At 40.9% G+C, this 21267-nt stretch overlaps 1 protein-coding gene across 10 annotated transcripts in view; it reads right to left on the bottom strand.

Annotated features, from left to right (window-relative positions):
* Positions 1 to 21267, bottom strand: part of LOC140615870 (ankyrin repeat domain-containing protein 26-like) — a 185417-nt gene that overhangs the window by 122916 nt on the left and 41234 nt on the right. For all 10 annotated transcript variants that reach the window (XR_012016381.1, XM_072795925.1, XM_072795926.1 and 7 more), the window contains 3 exons: positions 20285 to 20399; positions 19954 to 20127; positions 12635 to 12741 (listed from right to left, as the gene is read on the bottom strand). Coding sequence is in view for 9 of the 10 variants with exons in the window: in XM_072795928.1 (XP_072652029.1) it covers positions 12635 to 12741; positions 19954 to 20127; positions 20285 to 20399 (396 nt within the window). In the remaining variant the exon portion in view is untranslated. The remainder of the gene's footprint in view (positions 1 to 12634; positions 12742 to 19953; positions 20128 to 20284; positions 20400 to 21267) is intronic.

A 21267-nucleotide genomic window follows, 5' to 3' on the forward strand; every position in this document is an offset into this window, starting at 1 on the left:
CGGTGGGGAAGCTCATTTTATTAAGCATTTTAATTAATAGAAAATGTTTAGATTCATAGAAATCAAGTATTTCCAATTACCAATATTAGTATTTAATATTATCGAAATGTCAAAAGGGCAGGTAAAGGTAATCTTTTACAATTTCCGATCTTCAGAAATGTTTTCCTTTGACAGGACGTTCCAAGGAAAAGCTTCACGTGAGATTAAGTCCTAATACTTCCATTTAAAATTTCTCACCTTAGGGGCACCCGGGTGGCTCAGTTGATTGAGTGTCCAACTTTTGGTTTTGGCTCAGGATGATCTCAAGGTCGTAAGATGGAGCCCCACATTAGGCTCCATGCTCAGGGTGGAGTTTGCTTGGGTTCCTCTCTCTCCCTCTGTCCCTTCCCTCTCCCATGACCTTCTCTCTCCTTTTAAAATAAATACATCTTTTAACATTTACAAAATAAAATAAAATCTCTCATCTTAAGATTGCCTGGCTGGCTCAGTCAGTAGAGCATGTGTCCTTAAACGTCGAGCCCCACGTTGGTAAAGAGATTACTTAAAAATGAAAGCATTAAAAACTAAATGCATAAGATTTCTCATCTTGCTCATACGGGGCAACATGAAGTCTTTTTAAGAATGAAAAAGATCCTGAGTAGACTATGTCTGCTACATATCCTGTGTTCAGGTTCTGTTTGGGAAATACATGGACTGAAGAATAAATACATTTGGAGAGTTCAATAGTTTTTTTTATCTATTAATATGTATACTATATTTAATATATCTACTTAAAGATATATTAGATTTTTTATCTATTAATATATATACTATATTTAATATATCTATTTAAAGATATATTAGATTTATCTATTTCTTTGAGAAAGAGAGAATGCATGAATGTGGTGAAGGGCAGACGGAGAGGGAGACAATCTCAAGCAGCCTCCCCATTGAACATGGAGCCCGACAGGGGGCTCAACCCCACAATCCTAAGATCATGACCAGAGCCAAAATCAAGAGTCTGATGCTCAACAAACAGCCACCAAGACAACAGGAAAGTTCAGTACTTTTAAAGAAAACTTTTGTAAAGTAAACTAATACTTTTGAAATAGCAATGAAAATTTATATTTGCTACTTTTTTTTCAGAAGAGGGAAACAAAAATTCTATAAGCTATGGCAGTATCATTTGTATTTTTTATTTTCATAAGGATTTAATAACTAAAACAAATTATTAATCATTTACTTATTACACGTTATAAAGCCATACATAACAAAATCGTATGTATATATTTAATTATGCATAATAAAATCTACAATACACATAAAAATATTCCCCTTACTTCTGAAGAGGCTAAATAAAGGTTGTCAGAAAATACCAATCCTGGCCCATCAAATTTTTTTAAATAGAAAGAGGGGCACCTGGGTGACTCAGTTAGGCATCTGCCTTTGGCTCAAGTCATGAACCTCGGGGGTCCTGCGATCAAGTCCTACGTCATCAGGCTCCCTGCTCCACGGGGTTTCTGCTTGTCCCCCTGCCCCTCCCTGCCGCTTGTGTGCCTGATTTCTCCCTCTCAAATAAATCAATGAAGCCTCTTAAAAGTAAATAGAAATTCTTTTTGTCTCTACAACAAGATTCATATTCTTGCTGTTCTCCTGGATTACTTCATTGATAATAAACCTTTGTTGGAATTTTTATATACCTTTTCCTGTAGAAATCAGAGACTTCTTTTTTAAGAAACAAGAAAACTAGTTTTATATTTTGCACATCTTTTTGGCTATAACAAAACCATTGTCTGTCTGCTTATCTGTTTGTATCATCAAAACAATTTTTTCCCCTCATTTAATGATCTACTAAAGTACAGCTTTGCATGTTAATGTGTATCAATTATCTTTGCCACATTCAGCGGTCACATAGTAGTCCAGCCTATGGATACACTGCCTATAATTTATACAGGCCATTAGATGAGTTCTTAATACATTGCTATTGTAAATAGTGCTGAGAAAAGCATATTGCATATTGTTTATCTTTAATTATTTACTAAGCGTACTTTACATCAATAAAATTCATGGGTAAAAGGAATACATATTTTTCAATTGGGACTTAACCAACGAACTATCCGAAAAGTCAAAAACAACTTTAACCAGGAGTATAAGTACCATCATTCTTTACCTTCACAAAGCTTACACATGGAAAATGGGATTTTATTCCTTTTATATTTTAGATTTTTTTTTTAATTTATTTGACAGAGAGAGAGCACCAGCAGAGGGGAGGGGCCGAGGGAAAAGCAGACTCCCCACTGACTAGGGAGCCTCACCAGGGGCTGAATCCCAGGACCCAGAGATCATGACCCTGAGAGGAAGTCGGAAGCAGCCAACTGACTGAGCCACCCAGAGGCCCCCCTATTTCATTCCTTTAATACCTTCCCTGTAAAACAAAGACATTTTTTTTTATCTGATACACATATGTTGTAAATATTTTGCAAGGACATTCTTTTCTTATATTATTTTCTGATATACAGAGAGTTTTAATTTTTTATGTGGCTGAATCAACCTCCAGAACTCTTGCTTTTATTTATTTATTTTTTTAAAGATTTTCTTTATTTGTGAGAGACACAGGGGGAGAGAGGGAGGCAGAGACACAGGCAGAGGGAGAAGCAGGTTCCATGTAGGGAGCCCAACGTGGGACTCAATCCTGGGTTCTCCAGGATCAGGCCCTGGGCTGAAGGCGGCGCTATACCCCTGAGCTACCTGGGCTGCCCGAACTCTTGCTTTTAAAGTCATTCTTAGAATGGTCTTTGTCAACATAAAAAAACGGGCACAGAAGCATTCGTGTTTTCTTCTTTTGTACTGTATTTTGCAGATTTAACATTTTTAATCTGTATTCCATCTGGAACTTATGTTTATGAGATACAATTCTAGCTAGTTTTCTCCAAATAGCAGATATGTCATCAACATTATGAATGATTCACCTTTTCCTACTAATATGAAATGTCACCAGCATCAAGTTATAAAGTCTTAACATACACTTAGGTGTTTGGCATTTTCTTACGTGTTCCATTCATTTATCCGTCTTTTCAGCTGTTAGTCAAGGAATAATTTGCAGAAATTTGAGGTACATTTTAATAACTAGAAGGTATTCTATAAAAAAAATTTTTTTAAGTTTTTATTCTAGTTCCAGTTTGTTAACATACAGCATTGTATTATATTAGGTGCAGGTGTACAATATAGGGAGTGATTGCAAAATTTTTCTTAATTTTATCACAATGAAAAGAACAGAGACCGTACATAAAAGCTCAAAATTTCTAAAACCGCAACGTTTCTATTGCGTTGTGGAATACTGATAAACACGGGAAGAGTACACATTTTCAGAAAAATGAGACTTCCTATTCACAGACAGAACCATCTTCCCAATTCCAAATCTCCTTCCAAGGTCCCTCAGTAAATGACATAGGTACAAACTGTACACAGAAGTCAGATACTGCCCTGTATCCAAAGTAATTCTGGGAATTACTTCTCTCAGCATGCACTCTTTAATAACACTCGTATAAGATGTCCATTAAAAATAAAATACCATATATACTTAATTTCATTTCTGTTTTTCTTTTAAGATTTTATTTATTCATGAGAGACAGACAGAGAGAGAGGCAGAGACATAGGCAGAGGGACATGCAGGCTCCCTGCTAGGAACCCGACTGGGGCTCCCAGGACCCAGGATCACGACCTGAACCAAAGGCAGATGCTCACCCACTCAGCCACCCAGGCGTCCCCTTAATTTCGTTTCTACTACTATTGAAAATCCATTAAATCACGTCAAAACTGTCTGTAAAGTGCTCCCTACGGAGAATTATGAACGGGCCCAAAGGCAGCTGAAGACATTTTGTTGCTCAGTGGGCCGGAGTGGACCCCAGGTAAGCTTCCACCAACTAGTGCTGCGGGGCCACCAGAAGAAAGATGGCCAAGCGCCCTGGTGGTCAGCCAGGGCTCAGCTCTCCAGACTCAGGCCAGCAAGGTGAGCGCCTCTCCCCGTCCACCCTGCCTCCTCCCCGCCGCTGCAAAGTCCCTATCACCTGTTCGTGTGGTCTCTATCATTCAAGTCATTTATCCCCAGCAACAGAATCTGCTGCACTTTCGCTGCATTGCCCCCGCTGGCAGCTTTGTGGATCTTTCTGAGACCTCTGTCTGGGATGTGGTACCCAGGGCCCGGCTGGCGAGTTTGGTACCATTCAGACGCCGCCAGAGCCGGCCCTCCGCGGGCTGATCTTGAAGCCCAAGGGCAGCTCGCCCGTTACCCCCGAAGCTAAACACGGTCTTCATCGCAAAGCTTTCAGGCTTCACAGACACAGCTTTTCGCCGCCTCTAGAGCTCAACACTTAGTGCTGGAGATAAGCCAAGCCGGCCTCGCAGCAACGTCCCAGCGACCAAGCGCCGGGGTTCAAAATCTCTCTCTGCAGAACAAATGTAACCCAGCAATGCAGCTAAACACAAATGCGCCTGTGCACCTCAGAAACTGGCGTCCCTCGCCTGCTCACAAGGAGCCCATGGCCAAGGGTGCCCAAAGAGCATGGCCCAGGAGGCCCAAGCCTCTCAAATCTCCGCGATCCCCTTGACCTGGGCTGGCTTCCCCTCAAATGTTGCCGGGACGGCTGAGCATTACGGGACATTTGCAAAAGACTCTGGGGTGAGGAAAAGTAGTCTTCCGGGCCCCTGAGTGGCTCAGTGGTTGAGCATCTGCTTTCATCAAGTCCTGATCCTGGATTTTGGGATCGAGTCCCGCACGAGACTCCCCGCAGGGAGCCTGCTTCTCCCTCTTCCTGAGTTTCTCGTGAATAAATAAATGAAATCTTAAGAAAAAAAAAAGTAGTATTTATATATGACTAGGGCTAGAGTGCATGAAAGCATGTTCCCCCAGAATACTTCCCTAACGAATGCTCTCCCTCAGTTGATTCCTCTTCCACATCCCTAGGGACCCCTGTCAGTCTCCATGGAATGGAGCAGATGCAGCCAACAGAAAACTGTTCTCATGGTCAGACTTGGCAATGTGTATCATCAAGTGCAAGCTCACAAGGGGAGAACAATTCATATTCCCTAGATGAAATGAAAACGCAATTCTGCATGCCTCATAATCCTCCGATTTGGCCCAGCCTTACGTTTACATTTTCTTTATTTTTATTTTTTGCTGTTATTCCCCAATTTAATCTTTAATCAATCCAAGATTTAGTTTGCAGTGTGGTACAACATTAAAGATTTTTTTTTTCTGAGAGAGAGAGAGAGAGAGAGAGAGAGAGAGAGAGAGAGACACGGAGGAATGTGAGCTGAAATCAACAAACACAAAAAATAAAAATAAACAGAGGCTTAACCAACCGAGCCACACACAGGCGCCCCAACACTTAAGAACTGTTTTTAAAAATAGTTATTTGCTTCTTCTAAATAATCCATCTCGGGATCCCTGGGTGGCGCAGCGGTTTGGCGCCTGCCTTTGGCCCAGGGCGCGATGCTGGAGACCCGGGATCGAGTCCCACGTCGGGCTCCCGGTGCATGGAGCCTGCTTCTCCCTCTGCCTGTCTCTCTGTCTCTCTGCCTCTCTCTCTCTCTCTCTCTCTCTCTCTCTGTCTCTGTGACTATCATAAATAAATAAAAATTTTTAAAAAATGATCCATCTTTTCTCACCTAGCTTAAAATGCCACTTTATCATACATTCTGTTATGTTTTTCTGTTTCTGGGTTTTACACTGGATTCAACTGACCTTGAATCAGTACTCTAGTATTTTAACTTCTTTATACATATGTTTTAGTATCCAATACAGGTCCATAGTTCCCCTTCTTAATCTTCTCTTTTTTAATATTCTCTTGGCAATATTTACCTCTACGTTACTTGAGATGAATTTTTAATCACTATGCCAAATTTAAAGAATTCATGGAGAGAATTTCTAATTAGGTTAAGAGAATTAATGGTAACAGAATCAATCAACTTGAATCAGTGTATTTAGATGCACGTTATGCCTTTGCGCTTAAGTCTAATTTGACATCCCTCCTTAGCTTCCAGGAGGTTTTTTCCCCTTATGTAAATCCTGCATACACCTCGTGATGTGTTTATATCCTGGCTTTTTCTTTTTTCTAATGAAATATTTTCCCATTATAACTTGTAAGTGGTCACTCTTTTGATATCTGTGTATTTATTTGGTAATGAAAGTAAAGCACTTTTTAAACTGCATGTTTGTTAACAAAAGTTGGCAGTTTCTCGTAGGTACTCAGGGAAGGCACGGATTGGATGGGAAAGATTTCACCAGAAAGATCTATATGAAGAATGGTATGATGCGGTTGAAAAAAAAAATCAAGTAAAATACAAACAGGATAGTCTGTTCATATTTATGTGTATGTGATACACACACACACACCCCGAGGCTGTATACGAATGTCTACAGAAACTTCTTTTAATGTGGTGGTAATTGATCCATTAATTAATTACAACTGGACTACACGCGATATTGTGGGTGAGGCAGATAGAAAAAAGCAGGAGCAAACCCATGACAACAGCTAATACAAAACTAGCTACCCCCAAACTCACTCACCAGATTCCTATTACATTTGTTAATGATTTTAAGGATTAAGCAAAGTAGGAGCCCCTGACTGGCTTAGTTGATAGAATATGCAACTCTTGGTCTTGGGGTTGTGAGTTTAAGCCTCATATTGGGACTATAGCCTGCTTAGAAAAGGGGAGGAGTGGGGGCTTAGTCAGGCATCTGCCTTCAGAAGCTCAGATCACGATCTGAGGGTCCTCGGATCAAGCCCCATATCAGGCTACCTGGTCGGTGGGGAACCTGCCTCTCCCTCTCCCTTCGTTGCTCCTTATCCTTGTTTTTTCTCTGTCAAATAGAACAACAAAAAAGAAAGAAAAGAAAAGAAAAGAAAAGAAAAGAAAAGAAAAGAAAAGAAAAGAAAAGAAAAAAGAAAAGAAAAGAGAAAGAAAGGAAGGAAGAAAAGGAAGGGAAGGGAAGGGAAAGGGAAAGGGAAAGGGAAAGGGAAAGGGAAAGGGAAAGGGAAGGAAAGGAAAAAGAAAAGAAAAGAGAAAAGAAATTGACCAACAAAACCTAACAGAAACTACTGTTGCACAAGATGCACCAGCAAAATTGGGAAGTTTGTTGTCTATTTTTACAGCAAGACAAATGCATAGATAGAAGTGTAGGCACTTATTTCAGAGGCCATTTAATGCCATTTTGTGTGTGTAGGTTGCATGATTTGACAAGAAGTTGTTTGGAATGAGCAACCTAGAAACTAAGGGGGTCTGCGTCTTCAGAAATTGCTGCTGGAACGACCTACAGAACTCTGGAGACCACTAGGGTCCCTTCTGAGAGAGTGGCTAGTTCCAGGGCAGATATGTTCATTGGTGGAAGAGCAATGAACAAAAACAAAGGGGTAACAACAACAAGAAACCATTTCTTGGCCCTATTCAGCTTAGCTAGACCAAATGGTTTTGGTGCGTGTGAATGATTGCAACTATGAGCATCAAGCATTTGTCTCTTACAGGTGCCAGCTAGAAAATTATCTTTTGTCCCCTTAGAATCCCCCAGGGTGACTTATGAGACCAGTAGAGGCTCTCTGTAGTGACAACTGAAGAGAAGACTGACATTTCCTAATGCAACCTGCGATGAGAGGCAACGGCATTACCAGGCTATAAGGAGATAGGAACTCCACACCAGGACTCCAGGTACGTTAAAGAATTTGGTTGACTGTAGTGTTTTTCTATAGATCAGAGATACTCAAAGAGTATATGGTAGTCCAACTCTGAGCTTCTTTGTTCCTTGGTCAAATGCTATGTGGATCCCCCAAAGACTTTCTCACAATCACCTGAAACCTAAGATTTCCAATTCCCAGACTTCTGTGGAAAACAATTTTGGATCTAGAACAGACATCCTCTAGAAAGTTCCTGATTAGAACTCCCATCCCCATCTGAGTCTCATATATGTCCTGGTTCAACATTGCCGCATACTCATCTGGTAGTTATACTAATGAAAATAACAAAGTGTTAGGGTAATATAGGTTTTATGACGAAAAACAACTGAGATATAAATGCTTTACCAAATCCCTTAGCTCAGGTTTTCCAATTCTACTTCAGGGCTGTCATGAATGTCTTCTCCTTTTAAGAGTTGCCAAGAAATTCACCACACACTTTCCATTGGGGCACCTGGGTGGCTCAGTCCATTAAAAGGCTTCGTTAAGGGAATCCCTCGGTGGCTCAGTGGTTTAGTGCCTGCCTTTGGCACAGGGCGAGATCCTGGAGTCCTGGGATCGAGTTCCACATCAGGCTCCCTGCATGGAGCCTGCTTCTCTCTCTGCCTGTGTCTCTGCCTCTCTCTCTCCTCTGTGTCTTTCATGAATGAATGAATAAAATCTTAAAAAAAATAAGGCTTCTGGGATCCCTGGGTGGCGCAGCGGTTTGGCGTCTGCCTTTGGCCCAGGGCGTGATCCTGGAGACCCGGGATCGAATCCCACATCGGGCTCCCGGTGCATGGAGCCTGCTTCTCCCTCTGCCTATGTCTCTGCCTCCCTCTCTCTCTCTGTGACTATCATAAATAAAATAAAAAATAAAAAAAATAAGGTTTTTTTTTTTTTTTTTTTTTTTTTTAAATAAGGCTTCTTTAGCTCAGGTCAGGACTCAGGGGCCTTGGGGTTGCCCTGCCTCGAGTTCTCTGCTCAGCAGGGAGTCTACTTCTCCCCCTTCCTCTGTCTCCACCCCCATTTGTGTCCTCTCACACTCAAAAATATAAAAATCTTTAAAAAACAACCAACGGGGATCCCTGGGTGGCGCAGCGGTTTAGCGCCTGCCTTTGGCCCAGGGTGCAATCCTGGAGACCTGGGATCAAATCCCACGTCGGGCTCCCGGTGCATGGAGCCTGCTTCTTCCTCTGCCTATGTCTCTGCCTCTCTCTCTCTCTCTCTCTCTCTCTCTCTCTGTGTGTGTGTGTGTGTGACTATCATAAATAAATAAAAATTTAAAAAAAACAACCAACAGTTTTTCATAACTGGTTATTTATTCTTTTGGACATCTCTCCCCTTGCAGTCCACTCTATCTACTGAGGAAAACTGAAACTATGTCGTAATTAAACCATGATGAGAATTTGAGGGCTCCAGTGTGTTGAGGATGACCTGGGCCATAGTCTACTGGAGATCCCTGACCTGGGAGAACCACCTCAAAGGGACCCAAAGTTAAATCAGAAACGTGTACTGAAAACCTGTATTCTGGCATTGTGGGAGTCAGTGAGGGAACAACAAACATGACATTGCGGTGTTCACGGAGTAGAGGCGAGTTTAATGCCACATCTCAGGTGAGCTCAAAGGGCCTATGGAGTCATGTAAAAATAAGGGTAGTGAGTCAGGGATGGATGCACAGGAAGAAGCAGTATCAAAGCTAAAATTAAAGAATGAAAAGGGGTTAGCCAGTGAGAGGGAGAGAAGCACATTCCAAAAAGAAGGGATAGTGTATCAGTGAGGGTCCAGACAGGAGACAAACCACTTAGTAATTTGAACAGGGAACGTTTAATATAAAAAAATGATGAACTGTAACAGTAGATCAACTATAAAGATGAGAAAAGAAATCCAAATACTAAGGTGCAAGATTACCCAAGAAAGATTACCCGAATGGGTAAATCCCAAGGCTGGGATTCAGATCTCATTGAAGGAGATGTCTGAACTACAGTCAGAGTTGCCTGGCCAAAGCTAGTCCATGCTACTCATCATGCGAACAGGAACTATCCTTCAGGAGTGCAGGGAGTCCTGTCTGATAAATGGATGTATAGAGAGTGTCAGGGCACAATGAGCCCACGGACCAGCAGAGCAGTGCAAGGCCTCCAGTGTATCATATGCACATGCAGAAGGATGCAACAAACCCCTTAGGGATACAGCAGAGTTAAGACTAAGGACTGGATGCACAGAGTGAGTAGGGTGTCAAGAGCATTTGCTGGGTGCATGGTATCCATTATAGGCAGGTCACTGGCTGGGGCCAGGACTGCATGCTCTGGAGTGCACAGCTGGAAAGAGTACTTCTGATGCTGGTCAAGGGGGGTTGGGGGGGGGACAAGGGAGAATAAAGTAGGGGATAGGAAGAAGAGAAGAAGAAGGAAAGGAGGAGGAGAAGGAGAACACAAAGAAGACGAAGATGAAGATGAAAGAAGATGAAGAAGAAGAAGGGAAGCAAACCAGAACATGGGCCAGGGCCAGTTGCTCAATCTCCAGGCAAACAGGAACAACCCTCTGGGACACAAATGAGTTGAGGCTGGTAATTGGATGCACAGAGGAAGTCAGACATACAGGACTCAAACTTCTCTGCCATCCATCGTGCTGCAATCACACCTTCTTTAGCAACTTTGGACCCCCCTCCCAAGTTAGCTCTTCTGTGGTACTGTCTTCAGACTTCTCTGTCCCATCTTTTCATTACTATCTCATCATCATTTAGTAATTCTTTATATTTACTTCCACGGTTTAAAATACTATGTCATATCCATCTTCTGATTGGACCCAGACTAATATAGAGGCCAGGGAGTTGCACTCTTCGGATTAGTCTTCTAGAGGATCTACCATAGAGAGCACAGTTGAACTGTAGCTCAAAATGTAGACACAGCTGCTACATTTTCATATCCATCGTAGCACTCACACCAGGGCCTTGGGTCTCTGCTAGGCTGTCCAGCCAATGACTTAGCACAGAAGGAATACTAAAACCAAGTCATTTCTGTCTCCCATAGGACTCCTCTACAGGCAAGCTTCTGATGGGGACTCAAGATCAGAAAACCCCAAGGGCCTGCGCTCTGATTCTCCAACAGGGGCTTGCCCTAAGATCCACGGTACAACTTTTCCCAACCACTGACACCATGAATAGCATAGGGTCTACTGGATCCTGTGACCAAAGCAGTGGGGACTCCTAAGCACAGCCTGCACCTGCTGCACAATTCATCTGCTCTGAGACCACTGAAGTCTTGCATTCTTTAGTTTCACCAAGGTGTATGGATGAAAGGAGTACTCAGTGTAGGACAAGGTTTCCCAACCTTGTACCATGGACATGGTGGGTTGTTGTGGAGGCCTCTCTTGGGTATGTTTACCAGCACTCCTGACATCGACCCACTAGATGCCAGCAACGTCCTCAGTTGTGAGGCTCGAAAATGTCTCCGGACAAATCTATTGTTAGCAGTGTCTATAGCTAATAATACTGCATTGCATACTTAAAATTTGCTAAGAGGGTAGATCTTGTGTCAAGTGTTCTTACCAATTAATTAATTAACTAATTAATAAGAGCAGGAAGAAACTTTGGGAGGTGATGGGTAGGACTATGGCTTTAAGGCAGTGATGATTTCACAGAGGTCTACACTTATGCACAAACTCACCGAATTCGATACATAAGTATGTACAGCTTTTGACATGTCAAAAAACAGGTCTCCAGACACTGCCAAATGCTCCCCGAGGAGAATTATTCTCCCACCACCCCACCCCCAACACATTGAGAATTAGTGGTGTAAAATATGCTACCTCCAGAACCCAAAGAGGTCTCCCAGTTTCTGTCTTTGTGAAAAGGTATTCAAAATGTGGCAGTTTTTATTTCACTCCTGCGAGAATATCCTGGCATGCCCACTAGATGCCTCAAAACTTCACGGATATGTCAATTCATGTGGTCTTACCAAGGGCCCAAAGCGTTATAGCCTCTTACTGCTCCTCATGTCAAATTAGCATGGTGTCAGTATGATAGGCCCAATGAGATATTCTGGGGATGTTCAAATGGCCTAGCTTCATGAGTTAATAAAACACCGAGGCAAATGAAATGAATGGACACTTTGTCTATACTCTATGAATATGAACTATTTCTGATTCACTAGCGGAATAGAAAAGAATGCATTTGCCGTATCAGTGGTGACATACCATGTACCTGACGTCTTATTAATCTGTTCTGGAAGCAATAAGAGGCGCACAATAACTGCGGAACGACTCTTTGTTTAAGGTGACAGTAACTACAGATATTTGCCACAATCTATCCAGTCTCTGAATGGGCCAGACTAGTGAATCAAGCAGAAATGTGATAGAGCTCACCAGCTTTTCATCCTTTAGCACTATCCCACTGCCTAGCTCTCCTAGCACTATCCCTCTGCATCTCTCCTAGGATGCAGGGTTGTTTTTGGTTTACCCTACCAAATGAAGGCTTGGAGACCATTTCAGAGGTTTCTGCTTGGACTCTTTAAATTTTTTTTTTTATCAATTATATTTCCTTATTCAGGAGAGACACAGAAAGAAAGGCAGAGACATAGGCAGAGGGAGAAGCAGGCTCCCTGCTGGGAGCCCGATGTGGGGCTCAATTCCCGGACTCTGGCATCATGCTCTGAGCTAAAAAACTAACAATTTTGACAAGAAACACTTTTAGCTACTGTAAAATCATACAGCAAAAAAACTATTGCAAATGACATCAATCTATATTACAAAGGATCCTGAATTATACTATACAATGTTCTTCACGTTGTCCTGTCAGAATAATTGTCTTCTACCGAATCGATCACATGCTGACATTTTTCACTATACCTGTAAGTTAATACTCTTCTTATTAAGTTAAACTTTCTGCCTTCAGAAATTGTTACCACTCTTGACCAAATACTAAGATTCACACATACAAAAAAAAACTTTACCTTTTAGCGTTGTCAACTGCATTGACATTTGCTCCTTCTTCCACTAAAAATGCCACCATTTTCCTTTTGTCGTTTTTTACAGCAATTAAAAGCGGTGTGAAGCCATCCTGTAAAAGTGCAAACAAAATTTGTAATTTACAAAATTACATATTTGGATAATGAATCGTAAAAATTCTAAACCATCCTGTAACTTAAACATGTAACAGAGACCTTAAATAAAATTAGCCCCTTCGTTCTCAACCCTCCATGGTTTCACCAGCTGCTCCTTCTTTTTAAAATTCTGCTTTCTCAGGGAGTGTGGGTGGCTCAGTTGCCCAAGCATCTGCCTTCAGCTCATGAGCTCAGGTCATGATCCCAGGGTCTCAGGATGGAGTCCCTCTTTGCTCCCTCTGCAGCAAGGAGTCAGCTTCTCCCTCTTTCTCTGCCCCTCCCCTCCACTCGTGCTCGCTCTCCTGCTCGCTCGCTCGCTGTCTCTCTCAAAAACATAAAATCTTTTTAAAACGTAAAATAAAAATAATAAAATAGACCTCCTCTTCCTCTTCAACAGATTACCTGCAGTCATTCCACAAACTCGCTTTAAACATTGCCTGGCTCCAAGGATCTTTGCTGCTCTCACAATATAGATTATGATATACTCTAGTTATTTTATTCCACACCATCTAAACCAACAGCTTCTAGAGGGGAGGGTTATTTTTTATCTCTGTATCTCCACTCTCTAAACCATAGTAGTAAATATTTAAAGTATTGTTATTGATTTTAATGGATATCTCTGGAGTACTGTTTCTTCTCTTACAGTCCAAAGAACACATAATTTCCAGAGATACTGTGCCCCAAAAGAAAGATTCAATGATCATCTATGTTTGTGAAATATGACAAAACCGCACTATACATCTTGCACAAATGAACTCCATTTACATTTGCTTATCCCCATTTGACAATTCCTTTTTTTGTAGCAAACATTAATACTTGAGAAATAAGAGTTCCCAGGGATATAGTTTTAAGAACTTTCCAATAAAAAGGTAAAGGTTTCCTCCAGGTTGTACAAACTTGCTTGATTCTCTTCTATCAATGGTATGGGGATCCCAGATGTCAACATAAAACACTCCTGCTCCAAATGAGTCACTAAGGAGATGGACTCTGAATGAAAAGAGCTAGGTTTCAGGGCAGCTGGCTGCGTAGACAGTTGAGTGACTCTTGATTTTGTCTCAGGTGTGATCTCAGGGTCGTGGGATCCAGCCCCACGTTGGATTCGGGGCTCCCCTGGCACTCAGCACCAAGTCTGTTTAAGACACTCTCTCTCTCCCTCTCCCTCTCCACCTCCCCTACCCCCACAAGCCTGTGCATATGTGCTGTCTCTCTAAAACACATAAATTCTTTTAAAAATTAAAAAGAAAAATAAAAATAAAAGAAACAAGCTTCAAATGAATTTTGACGGCTTAATACTAATCTTTGGTTAAGGAGGGCACACAATGAGATGAGCACTTGGTGTTATTCTTTATGTGGGCCAATTGAACTCCAATAAAAAAAAAATTTTTTTTAATTAATAAAATAGGGATCCCTGGGTGGCGCAGCGGTTTAGCGCCTGCCTTTGGCCCAGGGCGCGATCCTGGAGACCCAGGATCAAATCCCATGTCGGGCTCCCAGTGCATGGAGCCTGCTTCTCCCTCTGCCTGTGTCTTTGCCTCTCTCTCTCTCTCTCTCTCTCTCTCTCATAAATAAATAAATAAAAATTTTAAAAAAATAAAGCTTTAAAAAATTTTTAAAAATAAAAACAATAAAATATTAAAAATAAGTAACTACATAAATAGTCCTTGGACTTTCCCCTATTATACCATGATAAAGTTTTATCTTAACTGTTAGAAAGCGCAGTATGAGATTTTTTTTTTCATTTTTACCCGTTTATTTAATTCATTACCATATAGTGTATTATTAGTTTCAGAGGTAGAAGTCAGTGATTCCTCAGTCTTATGTAACAGCCAGGACTCATTCCATCATGTGCCCTCCTTAACGTCCACCACCCAGTTATCCCATCCTCCCACTCCACCCCTCCAGTGACCTTCAGTTTGGCTCCTATGATTAAGAGTCTCTTATGCTTTGTCTCCCTCAGTCTCTCCGGTTTAAGTTTTTCTCTTCTTCCCCTATGATCCTCTGTCTTGTTTCTTATATTCCACATATGAATGAGATCATATGAGAATTGTCTTTCTCTGACTGACTTAGGGTATTACGCTAAGTGAATTAAGTCAATATGAGATTTTATTCTCAATTATACTAATTCTGGGAACCTAATGCACATCTACTTCTAAAGAAACCTGTTTGTATTCTAGTTTCTACTATCATTGCTATTTATGATTATTTTATAATTTAGACAAAGTGTAAATCAGAAATAAAAATGTCATGACTTATCAATAAAAATTCTAATACTAGATGAGCACTGGGTGTTTACATGTTGGGAAACTGAGTTTAAGTAAAAAATATTATTCAAAAATTCTAATACTGCTTTATACGGATTATTTTTAGTATAATATAAGCTACTAAATTAATTGCATATTTAGGGAATAATACCAAGGAGAAAGATAATATTGTCTGAAATATGCATAATCTATCCAAGTAGAACCAGGATTAACCTCATATGGCTTGCAGATATTCCAAAAGGAACATGATTACTGTACATATAAAGAAAAAATGTTTGTGAAAAAACCGACTTTCAATTCCTAACTTAGAAAATTCATTCCGAGGCACCTGGGTGACTCAGAGGTTGAACATCATTATCCCAGGGTCCTGGGATCGAGCCCACATCAGGATCCCCATAAGAGTCTGCTTCCCCCTGTGCCTAGCTCTCTGCCTCTCTGTCTCTGGGTCTCCCATGATTACTGAACAAAGAAATGAAAAAAAAATTAGGAGACAAACTGAAAAGTCAATCTGAATCCTAGGAAATTAACATAAAATACAAAAACTATATTATCAATTAACAGGGATTGTCTTGAAAATCTTGAAATCTTTATCAACATACACCATAAAACAGTAATTGTAAAGTCAATGCTTATGGAGGCAAAGCAGGTGACACGAGTCAGTGAAGAACCTAGTCGGGGACACGAGCAAACTAGAGACACATGCCTCATATAAAGGGACAGCCTCTGCACAGCATACCAAACAGCAGCATGGACTCAAGGTACGAGAAGTCATCTGCAAGAAAAGCTCAAAATCCAGAGTTCTACATGTGTGTCATAATTTTAAATCTTAGCTCAACTGACAGTGGAAACTAAATATATCTGGGAGCCACATTTAGTCTATAGCCTACTTGTGTTTTTCTATTCGCTGTGACTGTTTCCAACGGCTGTGCATAAAACAAATACTTGGACATCAATCCTTTCCTAAAGCATCAGGATCACGTTTTACCAACAAATTAGGCCCCACCTTCTAATGAAAATTGCTATGAAGACTCATAACACCTACTGTCAGAATTTTCCAATGCTTGTTTCAACTACAATCTATTTGTATTTACTTCCCTCAGATTGCTAACCGAACAGGCAATGAGTTCAGAGGAATGCTGAAGCAAAGTTATTAAAACAATTACCATCTGTATTGTCACTAACTACATGCTGAATGTTAAACACTACTGCCCTGATTATGCCAGGGCCCTGTGAATTTGAAAGACATCCTAAGATAGTCTTTTGCACAGCTTCAACTAAAAAGGAAGGTTCATGGATTTCTACTGCTGCTATTGGAAAAACCCTGCTTGTACTAATCAGAATGGTAGCAAAACATGTAAAATCTTTAAAGGGTCAGATGCTACTTATTAAAAGACTACTCATAAAGACTTCCCATCTGGGTGCCAGGGAATGATAGTTGGAGAAAAGGTAACTATTTTTCAAGCCAACACAGATGCCCAATAATTTCATCTCTAATTCTCATAGAGATACAGACAGATGAAAGAGTGGAAGGAAGTAGCCAGTATCAAACGTCAGCTCTTGCAAAGATTTAATATTTTTACATCTCTAAATTTGTATATGTATACTTACCCATTCAGTAGTTCTTAGCCGAGTTGTATCAGAATCTCAAAAAACTATTTCCAAATCTCTGTGTACACATGTTATTGGATTACTCCGTCGAAAGCTTCACGGGACAGTTTTGGCTTGTATATTCTTTTAAAGTTCCCTAGTTGACTGTGATTCACCAGCACAATTCTAGCTGAGAACCAGTGCAGTATACAACCATGTCAGTCTCCTCTTTCACCTATGTGGCCAATTCTCCCTATCACTTGAGGATTCCGCCAAAACCAGAAATGAGTCATTTATCAAACCTGCATTCAATTTCCATGGCTAGAGGTTATAACAAGGAACAGTAAACTCAAAAATGCAACTTGATTCCATTATTTACACACTCCTCACTTCCCATCAAGACATTCTAGATTTGCAAGCAGAGTTTAGAGTTTTGTCAAAGTGGCTATTGCTGCCAAATACGATACTATGTCAGTTGATTATTTGTTCTTTCCTCTTCTTGGCCACTTTTTTAATAAATATTTTTATTTACTCCTTCATGAGAGACCGAGAGAGAGAGAGAAAGAGAGAGAGAGAGAGAGAGAGAGGCAGACACACAGGCAGAGGGAAAAGCGGGCTCCACTCCAGTAGCCTGATGTGGGACTCGATCCTGGGACCACGGGATCATGCCCTGAGCTGAAGGCATATGCTCAATCGCTGAACCGCCCAGGTGACCCTCTTCTTGCCCACATAATCAACCATCTGTTCACTGCCAATCTGATTTCCTCAAAGTCCTCCTAGAATCCATCTCTAGACAAGTTTACAACACACTCACTGGTTCCTAAAGTAAAAATTATTATCCCTGCAAATTGAAGAAACCTTACCTAAACATAAAAACTGAAGAAAGACAAACACAATGAAAAAAAAACCTCTTCTAGTGATTTCCCCTCATTTGCCGATTTTCCAAATTGCTCGGCATATTTCTGACTCCTTTCTCCTTTTCCCCTCTTTAGTCCCTCTTAAGTCAAGGCTGATAAAAGATAACTCCGACCCTGTTAATAAATCGCTTTTTGATCAAAAAGGAACTTCTCAACGGCAGCAAGATTTGATACTGTAAAACACATTTGTTTTGTGTTTTAAGACAAAGCGTGTTTCCAACGCAAATTTTGCTTTCCTCTGTTGACACTAAATAATAAAACAAACTGGGTCAGAAAAAATTTTTGAAAATAAAGCTTCAGAACACATTCTGTGTTCTCATAAATATTTGCCATAAATACATAAAAGAAAGCTGCATTCTCTAATGCTTCTTCAGAGGTACCATTCTTTAGGGGCAACTGAGTGGCTCAGTCCGTTCAGCATCTGACTCTTGGTCTAAACTCAGGTGATGATCAGAGTCATAAGATCCAGCCCTCAGCCAGGCTCAGCGCAAAGTCTACTTCAGATTCTCACCCTCTTTCTTTCCCTCTGCACCCATACCACCCCCTGCTTGCACATGTTCGCTCACTTCCTCTAAAATAAATAAAATCTCATGGCTGAATAATATTCCATTGCGTACATATACCATGGATTACTCAGCAATTAGAAACAAAAAATACCCACCATCTGCTTCAACATGGATGGAACTGGAGGGTATTATGCTGAGTGAAGTAAGTCAATCAGAGAAGGACACACATTATATGGTCTCATTCATTTGGGGAATATAAAAAAGTGAAAGGGAAATAAAGGGGAAAGCAGAGAAAACGAGTGGGAAATATCAGTGAGGGCGACAGAACATGAGAGACTCCTAACTCTGGGAACCAAACAAGGGGTGGTGGAAAGGGAGGTGGGTGGGGGGTTGTGGTGAATGGGTGACGGGCACCAAGGGGTGGGGCACTTGATGGGACAAGCACTGAGTGCTGTGCTGTACGTTGGCAAACTGAACTCCAACTAAAAAAAATTTTTAAAAGAAAAAAAAAAATAAATAAATAAATAAACCCTGGAATGTGAGCTGGAAAGAAAAAAAGAAAAGAAAAGAAAAGAAAGAAAAGAAAAGAAAAGAAAAGAAAAGAAAAGAAAAGAAAGAGAAGAGAAGAGAAGAGAAGAGAAGAGAAGAGAAGAGAAGAGAAGAGAAAAGAAAGAAAAGAAAAGAAAAGAAAAGAAAGAAAAGAAAAGAAAAGAAAAGAAAAGAAAAATATTTTTAAAAAAAGGAAGGAAGGAAGGAAGGAAGGAAGGAAGGAAGGAAGGAAGGAAGGAAGGAAGGAAGGAAGGAATATTATGGTGAGCCTGGGTGGCTCAGAGGGTCAAGCATCTCCCTCTGGTTATGGTCATGATCCCACTCCTGACATCAAGCCCCATGCATCAGGCTACCTGGCTCAGTGGGAAGGCCTCTTCTTCCCCTACCTCTGCCTTTCCTCCCTACTCATGTGTGCTCTCTCTCATGCTCTCTTTCTCTCAAATAAATAAAATCTTCAAAAATAAAAAGTATTGTTATTTAAAGCAGAAGCTTAGACAATTATTTCAAAATATTTTCATTCAGGAAATGCTTGAACTTCCAAATATGAAAAATCGACTCTATCTATGGCACGCAACAGTGTTTCTGCAAGGGCAGCCACTGAAGGTAATGCACGTCAAAGAAAGCACAGGGAGACTGGCGAGTGTGGTCATCACCAGCTCCCCATAGACACCTACCACCCCACTGAGGAACTACACAGCCTGAGCAGGAGCTACTCTCCGGAATGGGAGACCTCACCGTGGCACATGGCTGGCAGAGTGGCTACCAGCACAAGTAGATACCCCCTGTAGGATGTCATGACCTGATCCCCTTGCTCTCATCTTCTGAACCTTAGGGCCTAGAGCGCCCACGGCCTATTACAACTTGCTGCTTTCTCCTCTCATTTACACTCACCCAAGCTACTCTCTGGGTCACGGTCTCCTACTTATCCCCAGAAGCATTCATCTCCTAAGCCCCCGCACAGCATTCGGCCTCCATCATCACCACACTCCCCTCTAGGCCTTCAATCCTTTCTGGGCTCTGAGAGCACCATCTACTCTCAGGCACTAATGGGAAGATTTTCTTTCTGGGGTGGAAGGGTGGCTAGCAGACAGAAAGTTGCCTTTCTATATGTATTACTTTTCTCTTTCCCTCCCCCTGGCTTGGTTTTGGAGTTGTTTCCATGATGACAGGACCTGATGTATAAAATTCCGTGTCCATGTGTTCATATATATGTGCCTATCTACATATACATGTACATATACATATATATAAAAAAAACCTTTTGAAGCTATATATATATATATATATATATATATATATATATATATATAAAGTCAAATACATTGTAAAAAAAAAAAGTTGATGTGTACCTTGTTTTTGGCCTCTATATCTGCTTTGTGTAAAACCAGCTTCTTTGCTATGGAGACGTTCTCTTCAGAGACCGCATAATGGAGAGCGGTGTTGCCCTCGTTGTCCGTAATACTTGTATCACTACCGTGTTTGAGCAGAATAGTTGCACATTCCTCTTCTTGGCATTGTACAGCCTGTCAGCATTACACCAAGAAACAGAATGTAAATTCTGGGAATTTAAAGGAAACATGCCACAAGTTTCACCAATGAGTTATGTTTAAATGCAACAAATGTTCATTCCAAGTACTTCAATCCAATCCATCTCAGGCAGATATAGCTGTGACCACGCACCTTCATTAGAGGTGTCCTGTTTTCATCATCACGGAGGTTGAGCTGGCATTTCCGGTCTACCAGGAGAGACACCACACCTACATGGCCACAGGAACAGGCCAAGTGGAGAGCAGTCCTATGATTGTGAAAGGACTTGTCAGGAAATTACAGTGTACCTTCTCAAAACATGCAAATTAATTCATATAATTGTAAATGTTAAATAGTATGTTATTCTCATGACTCCAAAACAAAGATTTAGTTTTCTTTGGAAGAAAGTACAATATTTATTAGTGATTATTCACCACTCTATTAAAAGAACAGCCTATCTGTTTAGGAAGAGCATGATCTCAGGAGGCAGCTCAACCTGGGTTTGATTCCTACTTTTACTCTGTCACTTAACAGTGACCACTTAGCCTTATCGCAATTTCCTCATCCACAAAATGAGCATAAAAATAGTCATCTCGGGTCACCTGTCTGACTCACTCTGAAGAGCATGGGACTCGATCTCAGGAGCCAGGGCTTCGAGGACACTGTTGGTTATAGAGGTTACCAAACAATAGTAATAATAAATAAAATAAAAGGTAGTTATCTCACAAGACCTCTTGTCGTGATCCTTAAGCGAGGATCCATGCAAAGTGTTTAGAATACTAGTTCCTATTGTAACTATTACTACAACTTACAAAGACCCACTACAATTAGGTAAAATGATCCAATTATGCCTACTTTGCAGCTACGTTTAAGGATGAGCAAGAATACTCTATTTCAATGATTCCAAGATGCTCATTTTGTCACCTTTTAATATTCTGACATTGGAATCCAATTTCTAATTCAAAATGTCTTAAAACTATAACTGGAATGATTTTTAAAAATTTCTTCTTGGAGTTAAAAATAGATCTGCCCTATGACCCAGCAATTGCACTGCTGGGGATTTACCTCAAAGATACAGATGCAATGAAATGCAGGGACACTTGCACCCCGATGTTTATAGTTATGTCCACAATAGC

The sequence above is a fragment of the Canis lupus genome, chromosome 24 (assembly GCF_048164855.1).
Source record: "Canis lupus baileyi chromosome 24, mCanLup2.hap1, whole genome shotgun sequence".
NCBI classification, from domain to species: Eukaryota; Metazoa; Chordata; class Mammalia; order Carnivora; family Canidae; genus Canis; species Canis lupus.